This window comes from Coloeus monedula (assembly GCF_965178545.1).
Source record: "Coloeus monedula genome assembly, chromosome: 3".
Taxonomy (NCBI): domain Eukaryota; kingdom Metazoa; phylum Chordata; class Aves; order Passeriformes; family Corvidae; genus Coloeus; species Coloeus monedula.
Genome location: NC_138783.1, coordinates 49,928,848 through 49,947,570, shown reverse-complemented (window position 1 = coordinate 49,947,570; position 18,723 = coordinate 49,928,848). Strand labels below are relative to the sequence as shown.

The 18,723-nt window shown below is 36.5% G+C and overlaps 1 protein-coding gene across 3 annotated transcripts in view; it reads right to left on the bottom strand.

Moving 5' to 3' along the window:
- Positions 1-3,110: 3,110 nt before the first annotated feature.
- The window catches only part of PDS5B (PDS5 cohesin associated factor B), a 98,646-nt gene continuing 83,033 nt past the window's right edge, over positions 3,111-18,723 (bottom strand). The window contains exons 26-35 of one of the 3 annotated variants that reach the window (XM_082278144.1): positions 16,584-16,698; positions 16,096-16,228; positions 15,168-15,287; positions 14,753-14,815; positions 12,357-12,502; positions 10,622-10,727; positions 7,982-8,424; positions 7,789-7,890; positions 4,817-4,958; positions 3,111-3,985 (exon numbers count right to left, since the gene is read on the bottom strand). In XM_082278144.1, the coding sequence (XP_082134270.1) occupies positions 3,950-3,985; positions 4,817-4,958; positions 7,789-7,890; positions 7,982-8,424; positions 10,622-10,727; positions 12,357-12,502; positions 14,753-14,815; positions 15,168-15,287; positions 16,096-16,228; positions 16,584-16,698 (1,406 nt within the window). In that variant the 3' untranslated portion in view covers positions 3,111-3,949. The remainder of the gene's footprint in view (positions 3,986-4,816; positions 4,959-7,788; positions 7,891-7,981; positions 8,425-10,621; positions 10,728-12,356; positions 12,503-14,752; positions 14,816-15,167; positions 15,288-16,095; positions 16,229-16,583; positions 16,699-18,723) is intronic. The other 2 variants (XM_082278145.1, XM_082278146.1) reach the window with 2 other exon arrangements.

The window sequence follows — 18,723 nt, the reverse complement described above, 5'->3', positions numbered from 1 at the left end:
TGCATGATCACCAAAACAGCAGAAGCTGTACTGTACACAATGAAGAGGGCATCCTAAGGATGTTGGGCAAACCTACTGACACATCAGGAAGCTTGCTGGTCTGTGGAATAGAAGTCACTTCAGTCAGCGCTAGGATATTGCACCTAAATTAGTAAACAACTTTTGTAAAGGCAACATCCAACAAAGATGCAAGAACTGGAATGGCAATCTGTGAGCACAACAGGAAAAAAGAATGCATTCAGATTCTTCTGCTCCTCCTGATGGATGGCTGGTCTTGGTCAAGTGAATTCTATCATTTTGGTCATTACAGAACCATCAGAGTAGCAGGATGGCCATCTGGAACTCATCCTAGTCATGTGTGTTTGTAGACATGCGGCCTTGATCAAACAGTGGCATACCTGAATGTGTCCCTTTAAAAAAGTATTTGTAAAATGTGTCCTGCAACTACTTGGATGAAGTTAAGATGTATCAATCTCTACACTATATATATTTAAACACAGGTAAACTGGTAAAATTATTCCATCCACAAACTCAGAATTTTGTTTATTGCTGGTATCCTGTTTTAAGATCCTTGTATACTCTGTGTGCACAACTGTGAGAATATTCAAATAATGTTCTTGGGTTTGTACTTGTATTTTGCACAGGATGAATTGATTTAAGAATTAACCCCACAGAGTGATAGGGATAAGTATGAATGACAAGTAAACTTGCAGGATTCAAAACCTGCCATGTGCATTCACAAAAGCAGACTTGGACAATCTGTCAAAACCTACACAGGCAAATAAAAGCAGCAAGAAAACTGCACACACACCTCTCAAGTTTGGTGGTGCCTTTTCTAAAGTATCAGATGACAAATGCTATACCAGAATAATGTATTTAGTATTCAAGTCTTAAGTTTTTTGCAAGTTACTCACAAACTGAGCAATTCGTTTTTGGTGAAAATGTCTTTAATATTAGTATCTTTTTGTAAACTAATGTTTTTGTTCACAGAGATTGAAATGTCAAAACAGCAAATGTCAAAATATTTGAAAAAGGGTTCAATTTTGCTAGAAAATAAAGTCAATTGGCAGAGTCAAGTATAGTTAATACAGGATTCTAATTATCTGAGGTGGAACAGGTATAGTCACATTAGAACTTCCAAACACTTTCATGTTTCCTTTCTATTAGTAGGTTAGCTAGCTCTAAATATTCATTACCTCAGTTGGTGACAAGTAAAAAACCACCAGCTTCTGGAATCAGTGAATTATTTTTAAATAAGTAACAAGATTACAGTCCTTGTTTGGATTTTGCACATGAACTACAGATCACCGAAAGTTTCCTGTTGCACTGCAGCAAGAGAAGGAAATGTAACAAAAGCTTTATTTGCTGCAAAGTACAACAAGATACTTTGCTAATCTCACAAAAATGTCATGCTGCAACTTGTTACAGTGAGTTCAATTTGATCATTTAATGTAATACAGTACATTTTTATAAACTTAACATTATCATTGCAGAAGAGCATGCTAACTGAATGTTAGCAATTTATCTTTTATACATAATTATAATCTACTGTAGCTACTGTATGCAGATCTCAAAATGTTAGTACATAAAATATTCATTTTCTTTATATGAGATGAGGATGAACTCAGAAGAGGTTTGAATAGAAAAATGAAATATCTGCTGCGCCTATTTCTCAAGAAATAATGAATTACACATTATTACCCAAGAAATCAACATTTAAATTGCAAAACTATAGTTTAAATTTACAATGAACATTATGATCAGTAATGGTGCATCAATATTCCATGAAGTTTAACCTAACCATGTTTATGCACATAAAGCCTCAAGAGTCTGCAGCAGTTTCAGCATTAATTTTTCATATTTTTGTATAAAATTGACTTAAAGGTACATCTTCCATAAATGTTTTCAGTGCAATTCTGTCAAAGAGGAAAATATAAAGCTAGCTTTCAATCATTTTATACCATAAAAAACCCTCAACAACTTGCATTTGCACTGCTGAAGCGTAAGTAAGCCAGTTCTGTTGTGCCAACTATTTCAAAGTCAATTCACATCAACCATAATTGACTTTCTAGGCAGCATTTCCCCCGTATCTATAGGTATAAATGTTGAAAAGCTGAATACTGGAAGGGGGGGACAGTTAAGATGAGGCAGCATAATCTAACTGTTTATAATACTTTTTTCTAGTGGTACCAAAAAAAATGTATAATGAAAAAATTCTAAGGGTTGCTTGCTTTACTAGCGACCTTATTGTTTGGAAATTGGTGAATCTGTGTTTTAGTATTGTCCTTTCCTATTATCTTTACAGGCAACCCTGCAACAATAACTTATTTATTGACAGATTGTATGAAAATGCTCCATCCATTATTCAATGAAATAAAATTTTCTTAGGTTAGAAATTGATTTCTCATGTGTTGTCAACTGTAGGGAACCAGAGGGAGAACAGCACCTGAAATTATGATGTGTGCTTGCTAAGCAGAGTATAGTAACTGATACATTTTGGTTCAAAGACAGTTTGTAAACTGTTAAACTGCATACAGGATACTGCTCTATGATTTTGTTTCTTTTGCAGATTATAACTAAAAAAAAACAACCAACAAAAAACCAACACAAACCAACCTCTCTATTGTAGCACAATATAAAAATGGAGCTTCATTCAAATCTTGAATACCTTGACTGTAATAATTGACAGCTGGTTATTCAACAAAACTTAGCTCTTCATACCAAAAAAATTTGGCTCAACAAACAAAAACAAAACAGAAAGGGACAATAAACTCTCAATAAAAGGATCTCTCATGAGGCAACCTACCATATACTACTGCTAGATACGAGTTTCAAAAAAAACATTACATCCCATTTTCAGCACATTTTTCATAAACATGCAACTTCACTATAAAATACAAAACACTTGGCTCTCAAGAACAGCTTTATAAAGACACACTGCATCAATAAAATTTCTCTTTGTGATTAACTTTACATTGTAATAAGAACTGTATTTTCACTAATGTTTATATATCAGATTTCATATTATAATGTAGTAATAATTTGCTCTTTGTGAACATCATGTTCAGAAGGAAATATCTATACACATTAACATACTAGACTATTAAAAACTCAGTTACAGAATTTTATTGATACAGTAGATTAATAAAAACTGATAGGGGAAGATAAAATGGGTCGGGTATTCAGTACATTATTTAATAACACACTTTTAAAATTAAAATATTTTAAATCCTTTTTGAATTTTCAATGCCACTACAAGTCCAGAAAAGTCTGGCAACAATACTGAGGTGTAAAACAAAACTTCTTTCCCAATTTGCATCTCTTGTATTATTCTATCCAATATTGTTCAACTGTAAAAGAAATTTGACACCTCTGATGGTAAGTAGGTGCCTGAAGGTAAACACCAGGTTATATTCATGAAGGAAACAAAGACATTTTTTTCTTCTTCTCCTCAACAAATAGTGGCAAAAGAAAGTGGCACTATTTGTTCAACTGACTTGTTTTTCACAGTTAAATGTCAACAAGAGTACAAATACGAACACTGACAGATATTGCTTGAGATCAATTTTCAACAAACTCTGTTCTTTTTTTAAAACAATCGATCCAATAAACAGTGGGGTACTGTCAGTTTAAAGCCGCAGATAAAAGCTATACAAGCACTTTATAAGTCAGAAACATTAAAAAAAGAACTATTTACAGTTTTCTTCTTTAGTTCATATGTCTACAAAGCCAGCGCACAGTACACTTCACAAAAATCCACAGTTAATGATATCAACATGTGTGGCTAAAGCTTGTGACCTAGGGACTGCAAATGCAGGGGCAGTAAAACAGGTTTTGTCTTTTCTTCAGCAACCCCATTTGTGCACTAACAGCTTCATTCAGTCTCAAGCTTTATATTAAAAGCATTCTTCAAAGCTTTCACCTGGAAGGCTGGTAACTACATGCTCACTCATCGTCTTTCCCTTTTGGAAGTTCTGCGACGGACCTATTTGGAGAAAAGATATTTTAAATGTTTCTACAGAAAAATTCAAGAACAAATACATTTTATAATGGAAAAAATGCTCAGGCTCACTCAATAATGTTGGAATAACCGTATACAGTGGCATTCATTATTCATTTTGTCACAAGTACAGTTTCAGTCAATGACCAGGACCTAACCTCATTCGATGTTACTGAGCCTGCGCCCTTAATGAAATTCAAAACAATCCAGTTTCCTTTCTCAGAGTTTTCATACACTCAGATGCTCCAACCATCAGATGTATCCAAAAGTGTGAAGGCATTCTCAGTTTTATTTTCAGTATGACTATTAACATGGCCAATATACTTGTATGAAATAAATATAAAAGTGAACTCAATTCAACATATGCTGGTAAGAGGAAGAAATTGGTTTAAGATTCTGTTCCAAGACTCCATGCTTATTTTCCAGTACTATTCAGTTTGTGTGTCTGTTTTGTGTAAAGAAGCTTTATTCACTATTACAATCTAGATGAGAAGAATGGGCAAGAGTTACCTGGAAAATAATTCCCATTAGATGCTACACAAGTCTGGCATACAGATAAGAAAGGCTACACAGGACAGAAACTTCAAGATACTTGACAAAAAGTGGTATTTTCTAAGAAATGAAGCTTCTCTGGGAAACTACAGTGCAGCTCCACTACACAAGAGCGGCAGCTGACAACCACCCCGTTCATTTTAAAGGAGGAAGGTTAAGTTCTAAAAACAGGAGAAGTCGTTCTAAGAACGGAGGCCATTCTCTGATCATCCAAGCATAGAGGACACCACAAAGACTGACAAAAAGCTCAGGCACTTCTCTTACATTGATTGTGGAAACTTCCTCTTCTTCCATTACTTCTTCCTGGGGAATGTCATCACTGACTGGTGAACCACTCTGAAACACGTCCATCTCTTCACTGGATTCATTCTCTTTACTGGCTGCTTGTTTGGAACGTCCAGCACGGCTACAATGAGAAGAAAAATAAAGATCAGCTTCACAGCACATGTACATCTGCAGTATGTATAAACAGTATGAGCAAACATTCTAGTTCATGTTTCATGTTATACAATGCTGCTGTCTTTTACACCTATCTAGTTCATCGATGCACAGAACTGAAAAGAAACTAGGAGGCTGGACGATACCATTTGAAAACAAAATTGTTCCATAACAGAGGGCCAGGAGCACAAAAGTTGAACAGTTTTGCCTCTATAGACACGGCAGATTTTTCTCTTCAGTGCCACAATACAGGCCAAAAAAGGTTGACACAATGCTAAACAGTGAACAGGAAAAGCCAAACATCCAGAGACTGAATACTGTTGTTGGTTTTGCATCTATTCAATTCCATGAACAGATGTACTCTACTTCTCCAGGACTTTTTACACAACAAAATTTGAATAACTGTATCTATGTTTTTTCAGACAAGAAGAACCCATATCGCTACTCATGAAATTAAGACTATAAGGAACCTAAATGCAAATCTTCCAAGCAAGCTTAGGGATAACCAGGATAACAATACCTTAATCAGGATAATCAAGAACAATCAGTCAACAATATCTTAAACTGTCTGTGTTGGTTATGGGAGTTGTTCCACAAGCAAAAAGCACCCATTTGCTTAAAATGAGAATTAGCCAACACCCCTCACCTTCAAAAAAAGCCAACTACAGAAGTATCCAAAACTCCACAGCTGCACCCACATTGCAGTAGCACAATTCAGAATCAAATCACTGAATCATCCCGTTTACTGCAGGTGCAGTCTTGGTGCACCCAAACGTGGGGACGTTTTGGTTGAAATGAAACCGGAAACTCAGTTCTGGGCACACAACAGACTTCAATCTCCAGTGGAGACACAGATCCAAAATAACTGTACTCTAATACCATCACATCACAGAAGTGGTAGGAATTTTCAGTCCTGAGAACCACTAAAATTTAGACAAAATAAAATCTCTCAACTGCATAGCAACTGTGCAACCAACGTGCCATCCCTTAACACAAATTAGCCCAACTCAAGTCTTCCAAGACCGACAGAACCAAAATAATTGAAAAGGAAGCAGAAGAATTATTCACAAGCTAGGTTCCTCTTTTCACACATCACAAAAATAAGCCTGTTCACATGTGCTAATTGGTAACCCAGTTTGCTAACAGAAACAGGTTATACACTGTCACCCACAGATACATTATCACCTCATAGGCAAAATCCCAAATTCTTATGCCAAATCCATTCCCAAGGAGCCCAGAAAGCTTGAGGTTATATATATTTCTCTTGCAGTACGCAGTGCTGGCTCAGTCTATCAACTTTCTTCAGTTAAAACTGCTGTAGATATGGACATAGGAGAGGGAGAAAGGCTTGACTACAGTGCACTTTGAAGACTTGAAAAATTACTACTGTCTCACCTTTTTCTTGCAGATTTGGAAAAAGAACAGTCAAAATGTGGGTGGTCTGATAAAACAAACAAACAAAAACAACCCACAATTTTTTTTTTAAATGAAGTCTAGAGTAGACCCAACAGACCCAACCCTGAAACAACTTCCTTGGGCTTCAACATAACATACACATGAATGAGAGCTATGCTTGTTACTGATTGTGGGCAGTGATACAGTTTACTGTCTGCTTAAAATGGAGTAAAGAAACACAGCAACTTCACTAAGAAAAGCTAATTAAATATTTAGTAAAGGGTATCTTTGACAAACACCACATAGCACCCAACAATAACTTGTTGGTGTGTCTTCCCTGCATGGCAGCAGCAGTTTCCAAGTCTTGTTCTACTGCATGTGTAGCAGTGACTTCTGGAGCAACCAAGACAGTGTTAGGTCCTGTGTTTCTGGTTACAGAGTAAAGGAGCAGCAGAGGTGTGACCTGAGGCAGGGAAACAGAACACTGGAAAGGTCGGGATGTTGTGCATGGAAGATGCCAGATCATGTGATCCAGAGTGAGACCAGAATTTGAAATGAGGGTAACAAGCTCGTTCAGGCAAGGTTCCCTGGTAGGAAAGATCCCTGGCATAAAGAAAGTCAGTATATTACACTGCCAGAGGAAGAGCAATGTGATGCTAACTAAGCCCAGAAGCCAATAAAACAACAGAGATATACAGTAGTGTCAGACTGTGGGTGTCCCCAAGTAGTGCCCCAAGCAATTTATATGAGGTTCTGGAAAAGCTCATTCTCCATGAGCTGCAGTTTGCTACAAGTGGGCAAATAACCACTTGTACACATCTGCTTAGATATATTATCTCTACATGTACAGAAAAGGTAGAGATACCTGTATTTTCCTACAGCAGGCACAAGAAATGAAGCTAGCCAATGACAGAGTTTACCTTCATTTTGGAACTTAATGCATTTCAGAATTTTCAGAAGTTACTACCCTTCACTGATCACGAAACATTTTATTCCAATGAAAATGATTCAAGTGAATAGTAAGAAGGCCAGAAATGAGAAAGTGAACATTAATTAAAGGAGAATCAGAGTAACCTTAATTCTCCACAATTCTGTTTCACCACAGTAATGGATTCTCACCCACTATCCAAAACAAAGAGGACCACTTTCCACTCCTTTAAGTCCTAATAAAGACCTATCTTCAAAGTTATGTACATGCTACCTGAGCACACTAAAATTACTTGCAGCCTCTTGCTCTGCTGTGAGATGTCCTAGGAGAAGCAGCTAAGGAAAACATTTTAGAAATAACAATAGCAATTTATTAACTGTGAACTACAGTATTCTGAAATATTTTCAGTAAAGGTTTGCTTGGGGGCACAGAGGCATTATTTAATTTTCACTAAACACAGATTTAGAAGACTTACACTTTTTTTTGCTGTGCTGGTGGTGTTTGTGATGACCTTCCTCGTCTTTTCTGTGGCGTAGACTGTGCTGATTCAACTGTACTAGTTTCAGATGGTTCTGCTCTGTTTTGAGGAAGACCCAAATTGCAAAGCATCAAATTATAACTAATGTCCAAGGATAAAAAATATGCAGTTTACAAGAAGATGTACTTACCTCTGCTGTGTTCTTTTTGATGTCCTATTTTGCCTGCCTTTTGGTTTTTGTTCAATGTTTTCAGTTTGCCTTTCTTCCTCCTCCTCCTCCTCTTCCACTGCAGCTGCTGGCGGTTGTTTTTTTTTGCTCCTTTTTGATGACTTTGCCACTGGTTCTTCCTTTGGTGTTGCCCCATTATTTGTTCTGGTAGGGCGCCCTCTTCTCCCTTTCTTTGGTGGACTGTTCTGTTCATCCTCACTTTCTATCACATCTTCTTTTAGCCTTTTTTCCTCTTGCCATTGTGTTTCATCAGCTTCTGATACAACTGCAGGTCTCTTCCTTCCCCGTTGACTACCTCTAAGCTTCTGCTCTTGACCCAGTTTATTCAGGTCATCTATGCTTAGTTTCTCTTCTGAATCTGTGATACCTGCTTTCTTCCTTCCTCTAGGCTTCTCCATCTCTGACTGAAAAGGTAAGATTGCATCATTAAGTTAAAAAATTAAACTGCCATTATAAAGAGAACCATGTACAAACTTCCTCCAAGACTGAAGACAGTCTTCAAATTACAGAAGTTGTCTCAGATTGTTTACCATATCCATTTCAAAAACATTTGCAAAAATACAAACACACACCTACATATAAAATACTAGACTAGAGGGAAATGTTCAACAAAGGTAGAACCCTATCTGAATCATAAGGTTTGAAAACAGAAACTATTCCTTTACCTCTCCATGATCTAGTTCTCTAAAGAGCACAGTGAAGAGCCATAAACAGTGCAAAGATTTCAATAAGCAGCTACTAGGGCCACATCGCTCCAACCAACCCCTACCCCTTGGAAAAATAAGAAGTAGAAAATATTACCCATCCACCATTTCATGGGTACCATGACTCTTTCATTTCATATCATGAAATTGTCCAAAAGTCCAAATATTTACAGTATTTCTGCTTCATACCAATCTTTGTTTCATTCTAACACTACTGTATTTCAACACAGTTATTAGTATTTGCCACACTGAAGCTTCATCTACATAATCAGTTACATCATTTAAAACCTGAATGAAGGTTTTCTTCTCTTTACATCTGCTTTGTGGCATTAAGATAGAGGTCATCTTACATATTCATGTCTCTACTTTAAACAAAAACCTTTTTCAAGAAAAGCAGAAAGAGAATCTAGAAAGGCTGTGAGAGGGAAAAGAAAGTGAAGGACAAAGGATTACACTAGAAGAGAGTAAGAAAAATGTTTGAACAACGATGACATCTCCTGTCAGTTCATGTCTTCAGTGACAACCTCGTTATTGCCCACTTTATTTGCTTTTGCAGTCATCATGCACATCTGTCACCGAAGCTCCTCTTAGCCGGTAAGTAACTGCAGCCGATTTTCAAAGTAATGTTTCTCCCTGCAGCTAAAAAGTGTTCCACAGCCTTACAACTAAGGTGTTACTTTATGATTTAATCTGGACAAATATCCTGAAGTGACACCTTTAAAACATGGACCTTCTGCTACCCAGTTAAAATCCTGCTTCTCAGTTAATGCTTGCTGTAATCTGCTCCCCATCTCCAAAAAACCAAAAATGAGTTCTGAATCCATGACCTTGAGTAACTCGCTTACAGATTCTAAGTGGAATGATGCTCTCAAAAGCACTCAGAACACCGACCTGTATTTGCTCCATCACTGAGCTTTCTCAGTTACCAGTTCAAGCTAATGCTTCTAAACATGAATTGCATGCCAGGAGCTGTCTGGACTCTCAGACTTATAGGTTTGGGGGTTTTTTTGACAAGAGATTCCCGATTTTTCTGATTTAATTATAAACTGGTTTGCTTTTCCCACAGTATAAGATAGTTATTTATACTTCAAGACAAGCAAAAATGCAGCAATTTTTACTAGTCAGTAGCTTATGTCCCAAGCAACCTAGAAAAATGCACCAGAATGACATAATGAGAGAAAAGAGAAATGTCAGAGACAGTAAAAAGAAGTAAAGCAGCAGTGACATCAGATACAGGACATCCTTAATGCAGCCTAGAAAATCCAATTCTAACAAATCTGATCTTACTATTTTTTCATGCATATCCCAAATACTACAAAATTAACAGACTGTCAACTGCTATTAAGGCACAAAGAAGTGACATTTACTAGTGGTATAGGAAATTATTATTATTTGACCTGCTTTTAGAATTACAATACAATTATAATTTTCTTGGGTAGTTTATTTTTCTCGACTCTGATACAGGTATAAATACTGCTTAAGATAATATTTAGCCTGCTTATAACTTCTTTTACATATTAAAGCACTACATCTGAGTGAGAGTCCAAATAATATTTTACAGCCTCATTAGGAACCTTTCTTATTACTGAACTACATATATAAATCCATTGGTAAGAAGGAGTAAGGATACTACTGCTCTCCAAAGCCTAAGTAACCTTGAGGACATGATTTTGTGGTGGACTTCACTGTGCTGAGTTAATGGCTGGACTTGATGACCATTAAAGGTCTTTTCCAACCTATATGATTCTATGAGAAACAGAACGTTTTTTCCATTGTATTTTCATGTCCAACTCTGAACACATTTTTCCAGTAGTTAAAAATATCAGCCTGGTTTCATGTTTCAGCATATTTTTTTGAATGATCTCAAATATCATCACATTAATTTTTAACAGCTCACCCTTACAAGATCAGAGTCGTCCCTTTTGTCAGTTTTCTTTCCTGGTAAGGGTGAAGTCAGTGTGAATTCTTCATTTTCACTGTGGTCCATTTCAGTACTGTCAAGCCTAGGATGAATAACCATGTATTTACCTCATTACAGCCAAAGCACACACACCTTCCTATGGTGAGTTTTAGGCAATAAAACAGCAATTCAAATTTCCCTCTGTTTTTTGTTGCTTTTTACAGCAGCAATTTCATTTTTATTTCAGTTTGTACAAACAGTAAATGTGGACAATAATGCCTCCTGTATATATAAAACACTGAGACCCACAGAAAAAAGATACTGCACAAAAGCCAATCCACAAGTCATTTCAATTCATCTGCAGAAGCAACATTTTTAAATACTACTGCATGTTTTTTAATGAAAAGAAATATGCTATGTGTCGAAATGAAAAGTGATATTCAAACACACCAACTCAGCTCCCTGGCCTGAGCACTGCACAGAGGGTGAAAGATGTTCTCACTCCTGCAGGTGTAAAATCTGTAATAACTGGGATGCAATTGGAAGCTTAGGTTTTATACATCCTCTCAAAAGCTGCAAATCTGCCTGTACATACTCAGATAGACTGAACTGGAAATACTGTGCATCCTGAATCATTCCCATCACTTCTCTTCATCTTTGGCTTCTTCACCCAAACCACTAATCCCTTTAAATTAAGAGAACTGGAGAGGTCATGAAGACGACTGAATATGTTAGGCTGTGAGTGCAGCATTTTTTAAAATTTGATCTCAGACTCATTTTGCTGGATATAGAGAAGAATCTGGAGTCCATCTGTCGTTAGCCAATAATGTGAGCCTGCACGACTTGTAAGAAATGAGCCTTTTGCAGACTTTCTAGTGGAGAAATATTTCTTGTAAAACACTGCCCTACAATTAAAATTAATATTGTATATTAAATTGTCACAGAAGTACCAAATGAGAAATCTTATATTCAAACATAACATTTCCTAACAGTCTTGAAAGAACGTGAAAAAGTAGAATACGAATAGTGGAGGCTATACAATCTCTCACTGTCTGTGGAAAAAAAACTAAATGAGACTTTCAGTTTTTAAAAAAATGAACATAAGATACAGAAACTGATGAATAACCTACAAAACTGACACCAAATAAGCTATAAAGATAGATAACTAGAAGATGACTTATGTAGCATTACAGTACACTCACCTCTTCATCACAAAACTAATCTAAAATCCAAAAATATTTGTCTGCAAAGCCCAGCACAGTGCAGAACTGGAGGAGGAAGTCAAGCAGGACCACCACAATGGCCTACCAGCTCTCCCTGGCTGGGATGTGTGTGTAGCATCACAGCCAGGTTCCCAGGGCCTGCAGCTGTGTGTATACACACACATGTACATATATACGTATGGGGGCGGTATATATCTATCTACCTAGAACACACCCCAAAAACCCAAACCCTTCCCTCAAAAAACTAAAAACATAGGAAGCTCTCCTTTCCTCCTTCAACCAATTCTGAATGTAATTTGATTCTGGTTTTTTTTTTTTTTTTTAAATAAAATTTATTTCTGGAGTTAGAAAGCCAAATTCATGGTTTCAGTTATACCAATGTGGTACTGCAACTTTATTTCAATGTAAGACAGAAGAATTCTGCTTTTTACTTAGAAAACATAATAGAAGTATTCAAAGTTTCCATTACAAATACTTGAAATATCAAAGTTCCTTTGTTGTCTACCAACCTCCCTTTGATCCTTCCTGGAGAGCTTGGATTTGAGCTGCTGCTGGCATTGCTTACAGTTTCCATTCGTGAAGATTTGGATTGAGACTGCTTGCCTGCTGACGAAAGAGGCTTATTAACTGCTCCAAGAACATTGGCTGCTTTGGGCTGAAACCAAAAATATATTTCCTTTATTTTAAGCTACACGTTCAGATATTGTTAACATGTACTATGCTTAAAATATTCACAGATTTCACTTTCTGTAATCATTATCTTAATTTTAACACAAAGCGATAAACGTTTTCATATGAAAGCTACAACAGACACCAGAAGGAAGCTGAGGGAGCTGCAATCAAATAACTAGCTGCCACCAAAGCCGGTATTCTTCTCTCTACCCTTAGATTCTGTCCTCTTCCCATTGGTAGTACTGTGTGCTCACAGGACTGTGCAGTCAGTCACTGCATCACTTTGTGTGCCATTTGCTTTCTGCTGATTTATCTACCTGAACCAGCTCCCCATCTGGATCAGATAAGCACCTGGCCTAGCGAAGCAGAAATAGCAGTAGGACGGCCCTTTAAGCAAAGGGGACATTAAACTGGCAACCACATTAGTTTCAACTGGGAATAAATGAGAACCTCAAAAGCCAAACACTGTGGAGAAGATCCTGATACTTCTTGCACGGATTTAAAGATGTTAGGCTTTTAATAAGTGCCACAACATCTCCAGACACTGGTGAGCTTCAGGTTATTAATTTAACTGGATTATCTTTCAGTCCTGCCGAATGCCTCCAGCTCATGCTAACTTTTGAGAGAGTAGAAAGAGCTCAATTACTCCTAAAGAGAATGCCAAACACCCATGTACAAAAATGCTGAATTAAAGACCATTCCCTATGTTTCTCACTATCCATCTTTTCCTTCAATATTAGATTCTAGCTATGTCTGCAGTTAGTGACAGCTACACAAAGTTCAACATGCACATCATATCAGCCTGGAGTGTTTCTTTCTCAGAGCTGTGGACCATAGAAGTTCTAGTTATACTTTTAAAACCAGAGGGGAATTTTACACTTACAAAGATTCATTCTGCACTGAGCACAAAAAAACAAAACAAAAACAAAAAACATATGCTTTCCAAAAATAAACCTTGGAGAACTAAATTCAGCTTAACAATTTGCATCTATTAGTTTAGAACTAAATGTTAATCAGTAAGTGTATGCTGAAAGAGCTTGAAAGCAAAGAGATTTTCAAATTCACACTGAACTGACTTCCTACTAAGGAGGGACTAACAGGGCCTGTACTACCAGCTGCTTCCTTGCCACAGAACCTACACTCAAAGCCTTCCTGCTCTCAGTGTTCCCTGCTTATATCCACTCCACTAACACCCACCCAAGCCAGTCTTCCACTTGCAAAAATAAGACTCCCCAGACCAACTTTCATTTCATGTTCCTCTTGTGATAGTGAAGAAACTGAAAATTCTGGTGGTCAAATACACCTCTCCTGTTTGTTACAAAGTTTCAAACCAATACAAGAAGAGCTAGAGTACCTGGCACTAGAAATTAAAAATAAAAGTTAACTTAGGATTCAAAAGAATTTCAATGATGATCTATTCCAATCCATAAATGTTGACTTTCAATTTCTCGAAGAGAAATCTGCTTCTTTTCCTAGCTTGCATTGCTCCTTTATTAGTAAGTTACTGACAGCTAAGGCTTCATTAGCAAAGTTAAGGGTAATGAAGATGCTGCAATTTCGTTCTTTCTCAAGGTAAGAAATTAATGTTCTTTGTCATCTAGAACAGGACACATTAATCCAGATGAAAACCACAGTTTGTCACTTCCTTTACCAGATTTTAATTTTATTCTAAAGAGTACCTGGGTTTAGTTTTAGTGAAGAAAGAACACTGCCATTTAATACATGCATATTCTGAAAGAACAAATTAACAAAACTATAGAACAGTCAGTTATAAGATACTGTAAAATGGTATTCAGCTTTGCCAAAGATTAAACATGTGATTTTTAAAATATTTTGTTAGTTTTCCATAGCTGTCACTTTGTATGCAACACTGTAGTCTTCTGCAGTCTAAAAAGGTTAACTATTTTGTAAACTTGACAAATATTATGGGTTGTATTAGGGGTTTCTTGGACTCTCTCCTTTTAAAGACAACAGGCTTTGCCTACTGTCGCCACAACCCAGTACAGACAGTAGCAGTTTTCTCTTCTACCCATCTCTTTCTCTATACCCAGAAACAATCTGTTCTCTTAAACACAGAGTTTCATTAATTACATGCTAGTTTTCTTTAAAAAACAAAACAACCACAAAAAACCACAAAGAAAACAAACAAAACTATCACTCCCCCAAAAAAAGACAAAGCAGAATGCAAACACAGCACCAAAAAAAATCCAACCCCCCCTCACACCACACCTACCTTTCCAGGGGTGAAAAATGACTTCATTTCCGGAGGAAGATAATTTTTGGTGTTACTGAAATTCTGAAAAAAAAAAGGGGGTGGGAGAAATTACAGCAATAATCAGTGAACGAGAGATAGATGTAGATACACGCATTCTGGAGACTGCACTGCAAGATTTTTTTTACATCATTTATGCTTTTGAGTTTTTAAACCAGAGCAGTAATATGGAGGAAGGAAGAGTGGGGGGGAAGAGAAATTGGAGTGTGCACACATATATAATATAATTATAAAAACATATACATGCATTTTCAACTACAATATAAGAGGGAGAAGTCTGAAGTTACAAGAAATATTTAACAAAAACAACACTGAATTACAACTAACAAATATTTAAACAGACTTATCTCAAGAAAAATTAAATGCCAAGGTATACCTTGTCAGGTTGAGTAAAATATCTGGCTGGAAGTACAGGGTCTTTAGGGGATTCCAAACTGTATGTTGTACTCTTTGACATAATGATATTCATTGCTACATCACAGACTGTATATAGTTTCTGTAAATAAAAAAATTTAAATATCAACACTTTAGAAGTCCATCGCAAATCTTGACAAAAGATAGTGTATCTTTTGTGCACAGGAGCACAAGAAATCACTGTTTAAAAGCAATCATCTTAAACATTTAACATTAGCCTGCATCTTAAACAGTGTCTCTCAGGATACTGAAACACAGACAGTAAAGGCAAAAGCATTTTAAGTCTAACAGCTGAAGACAGCTCGTTTTCATGATCTTTCTATACTTAAGAATAGTGCTTGCCACAGTTTCTAAGACAAAGCTAATTGAATGAACACACATATCCCACCCACCCACTACCCAAAAATCATCTCTGAGGGAAAAGCAGAAGAGTGATAAATCGCAACATTATGTGATGCTAAAACCACCAAAAAAAGGTTAGATACATGCACTACACAATACACACCAGATTTCTAATGTATTTTTCTTCCTCTATTAAGTTTACTCTTGCACTTCAGAAATTAAATACTAAAAAGCACTTTAGCAGATGATTTAAACAGTAAATTTAATAGTTTATATCTATTTAGTGTTCAGTAGTCTTACTGAGACAGAAACAGAAGAACTGAAAACTATTACGACTCCCTTGCAAATGTGCAAGAATTACTGAAGCACAGGAAAATAACTGCCATTTAAACTAAAATAAATATAAACATTACAGTATATAAAATAACATTTCATACATACAATTCTATTGAAAGAAATTTTGAAGTTGGTGTATAAACAAAAAAGCAACTCCTTTCCATTAGCAGGCCAGAATTAAATGCAATTTCCAATCAAAAAGTATCACCTACTTCATTCATTTTTTGATCATCTGGTCCTTGAGCATCCTTAGTCTGTTTGATATTTTCTACCATTTTTCTGATAAATGCATGACTGTTATTTTCATTTTTAGCCATTAATATTTCCAGTATGAACCACAGGCACCTAAAGGAGAAACGCAGTATCCCGCATGAATCAAAGTACAAGAGAAATTCCTTTAAAAAGCACATTTGAGAAAGTGATTTAGTCCAGCTTTTACTAGTATTATGAATTTGAACCAGACTAACTCTGGGAAAACAATTCTTTTGGAAAAATGAAATAAAGATGAGCAAAAGGTGAAGGGTTCCTATATAAAATATCACAGAGCAAGCACTAAAAAAGCACCTATACTATTTCTCTCAATATTTTACAGAAGTAACTGGCATTATTATGCACACTGGACTGTGTAACAGGGCACCACAGTGAATTAAAATTCCACTTAGAATAAAGTTGGAAATAACACTATTAGAAGTGGTCTTACTCTTTAATGTCCTTGAGTTGTTCAATGTCCTGGACTTTGACATAATCTGGGTCATGAGCTAGAAGATGGATAGTATAAGGAACAACATACTCTGGTAGAAGTGACAACAGTTTCTCTGAAAAGCAGAAGAAAGATGCATCAAAAAACTACATACCAAGAAGTATCCTTTTCTGCCAAAGAGGAGAGGGCAGATTTTGAGGTCAGCATGCATTAAAGTATAAACACATGTGGGCCTATCATTTCTCTATGATGTTCCATTTCATGGCTGATGTGCATATGTTTCATGCATGCAAGAATTAAGGTTTTAAGCATCTCTCACTCAGGGTTGCATGTCTTCTAGCTATTTTGAGATACAGCTACAGTCACCTCCTACTCCCAATCCTTTCCTCAGTTAAAAGCCTGTATTCTGAAGGACTTTGAAAAGCAGAAGTGAGGATGGATCACAAAATCCATGTTAACTGCAAGATGTGAGACCAGCACAACTGCAGGATAAGCTGCTACTCTTTCTTAAGACATTGCAGTGTCCAGCCCTGCTGTCCAGAGAACAAACAAAGGCTTTCTGCAGGGGCTTTGCAGTCAAATTGCCACAGTATCTGTTTCAAGTGGAGTGGGAGGTCACATGAAAGCTGTACCAAAGTACAGTCTGAAAGGCTCAATCCCACCTAAACAGAGCAGCACAACTGTACTGTGAGATTCAAAGCATTCAAATTTTTTTCTAGCATCCTCTGAGACTTTCAAGTAATCCTAAGTAAGGACTGCAAGAAAGTCTTTTCTCCATCATGACAGTCTGAAGGCCTATTCCCCTTGGGGATTCAAAAAGTAAGGGTTGTTGCCAATGACCCTCTCAGAGCTGCGATCACAGATTACACCTTCCATAAGGTAACAGATTCCCTGACCCAACCAACACCATGAGCGTGAACTCCAGCACCTCAAACATCATCGCCTAAGGGGCAAGGACAACAGAAGGACAAGTTGTACAACAACAGTGAAAAAACATTTTTCAGCAAACATCCACACTGCTTTCTTTAGTCTAATGCCTGAGAGAAATCAGCACACCTACATTATTAAACCTGTACCCTGTGCAACAGGCAAGACAATGGGAAAGGGAAGGCATCCTGGTATTCCACATACATTGCTATGGCACAAGCATCTGACCTTCAGTGCTTGTGGCAAATGCAATACCATAGTATTGACATGACTTGAATGTACATGTGAAGGAAAGAGGGAAATTCCTAGCTCCGCTTTTGAAACCCCACATTTTGCAATAGTAAATGCATGACCAAGTCTGGAAAACCTTTCAGTAAACTTTTACCTATCCCATATTCGTTTATGAGTAACCCCAAACATTTGTAAATCATTATATACACTAATATATATTTGAAAACAATTTTAAAATACATTACAATACTAACATTTTTTCCTCCAATATATGTATTCATATGAGATGTGCTTGACAAATATTGTGCACATCAAACAAAATACACCATTATTGTAGATTTTACAAAGCTAACAAAATAATTGTCATGCATAAGTCAAGTCTTAATCTATCCCTTTCTCAGAGGTGTGCATAAATAGGGGTAAAGCACAGTCTACATAAAATATATATAGTATATAAAATCACCCAATGTCTTCCTATTTCAAGCTGTATTTATGTAATTGAAATCCAGTGTACTTTGCAAAGCAGTTTTTAGTGTTTCAACTGACACTGCACTATAAATTTTAAAAACATCCTTTACTTCTTCAAGCACTGTCCTGCATTTTAGCCAGCAGCCATTCACATTACTAAACAAAAAAATAAAGATGTGGCAGGGAAGGAAAAAAACATAATTACGACTTCAGAGCACTAGCAAAATTGGCTTGCCTTAGACATGCCCCAGACAAACCAACCCACTATTATTTGTACTAATTAGCAACTTCAATAGAATGCTCATCAAGAGCTCATAAACTCCATCTTTCAGTAACTTCCTGCCTTGGACAATTTCTCATATAACTATAAAAATAATTCCAACTGAGTCTGGAAAATAAAATGAACTAGTTCCAGACAAAACAGGAAAAGAATAAATATTGATACATATTATATTTAACCCCTGTCATGACAAAAAAAGAGTAGAAAAAAATAGAAAAAAAAATAGAACTTTTA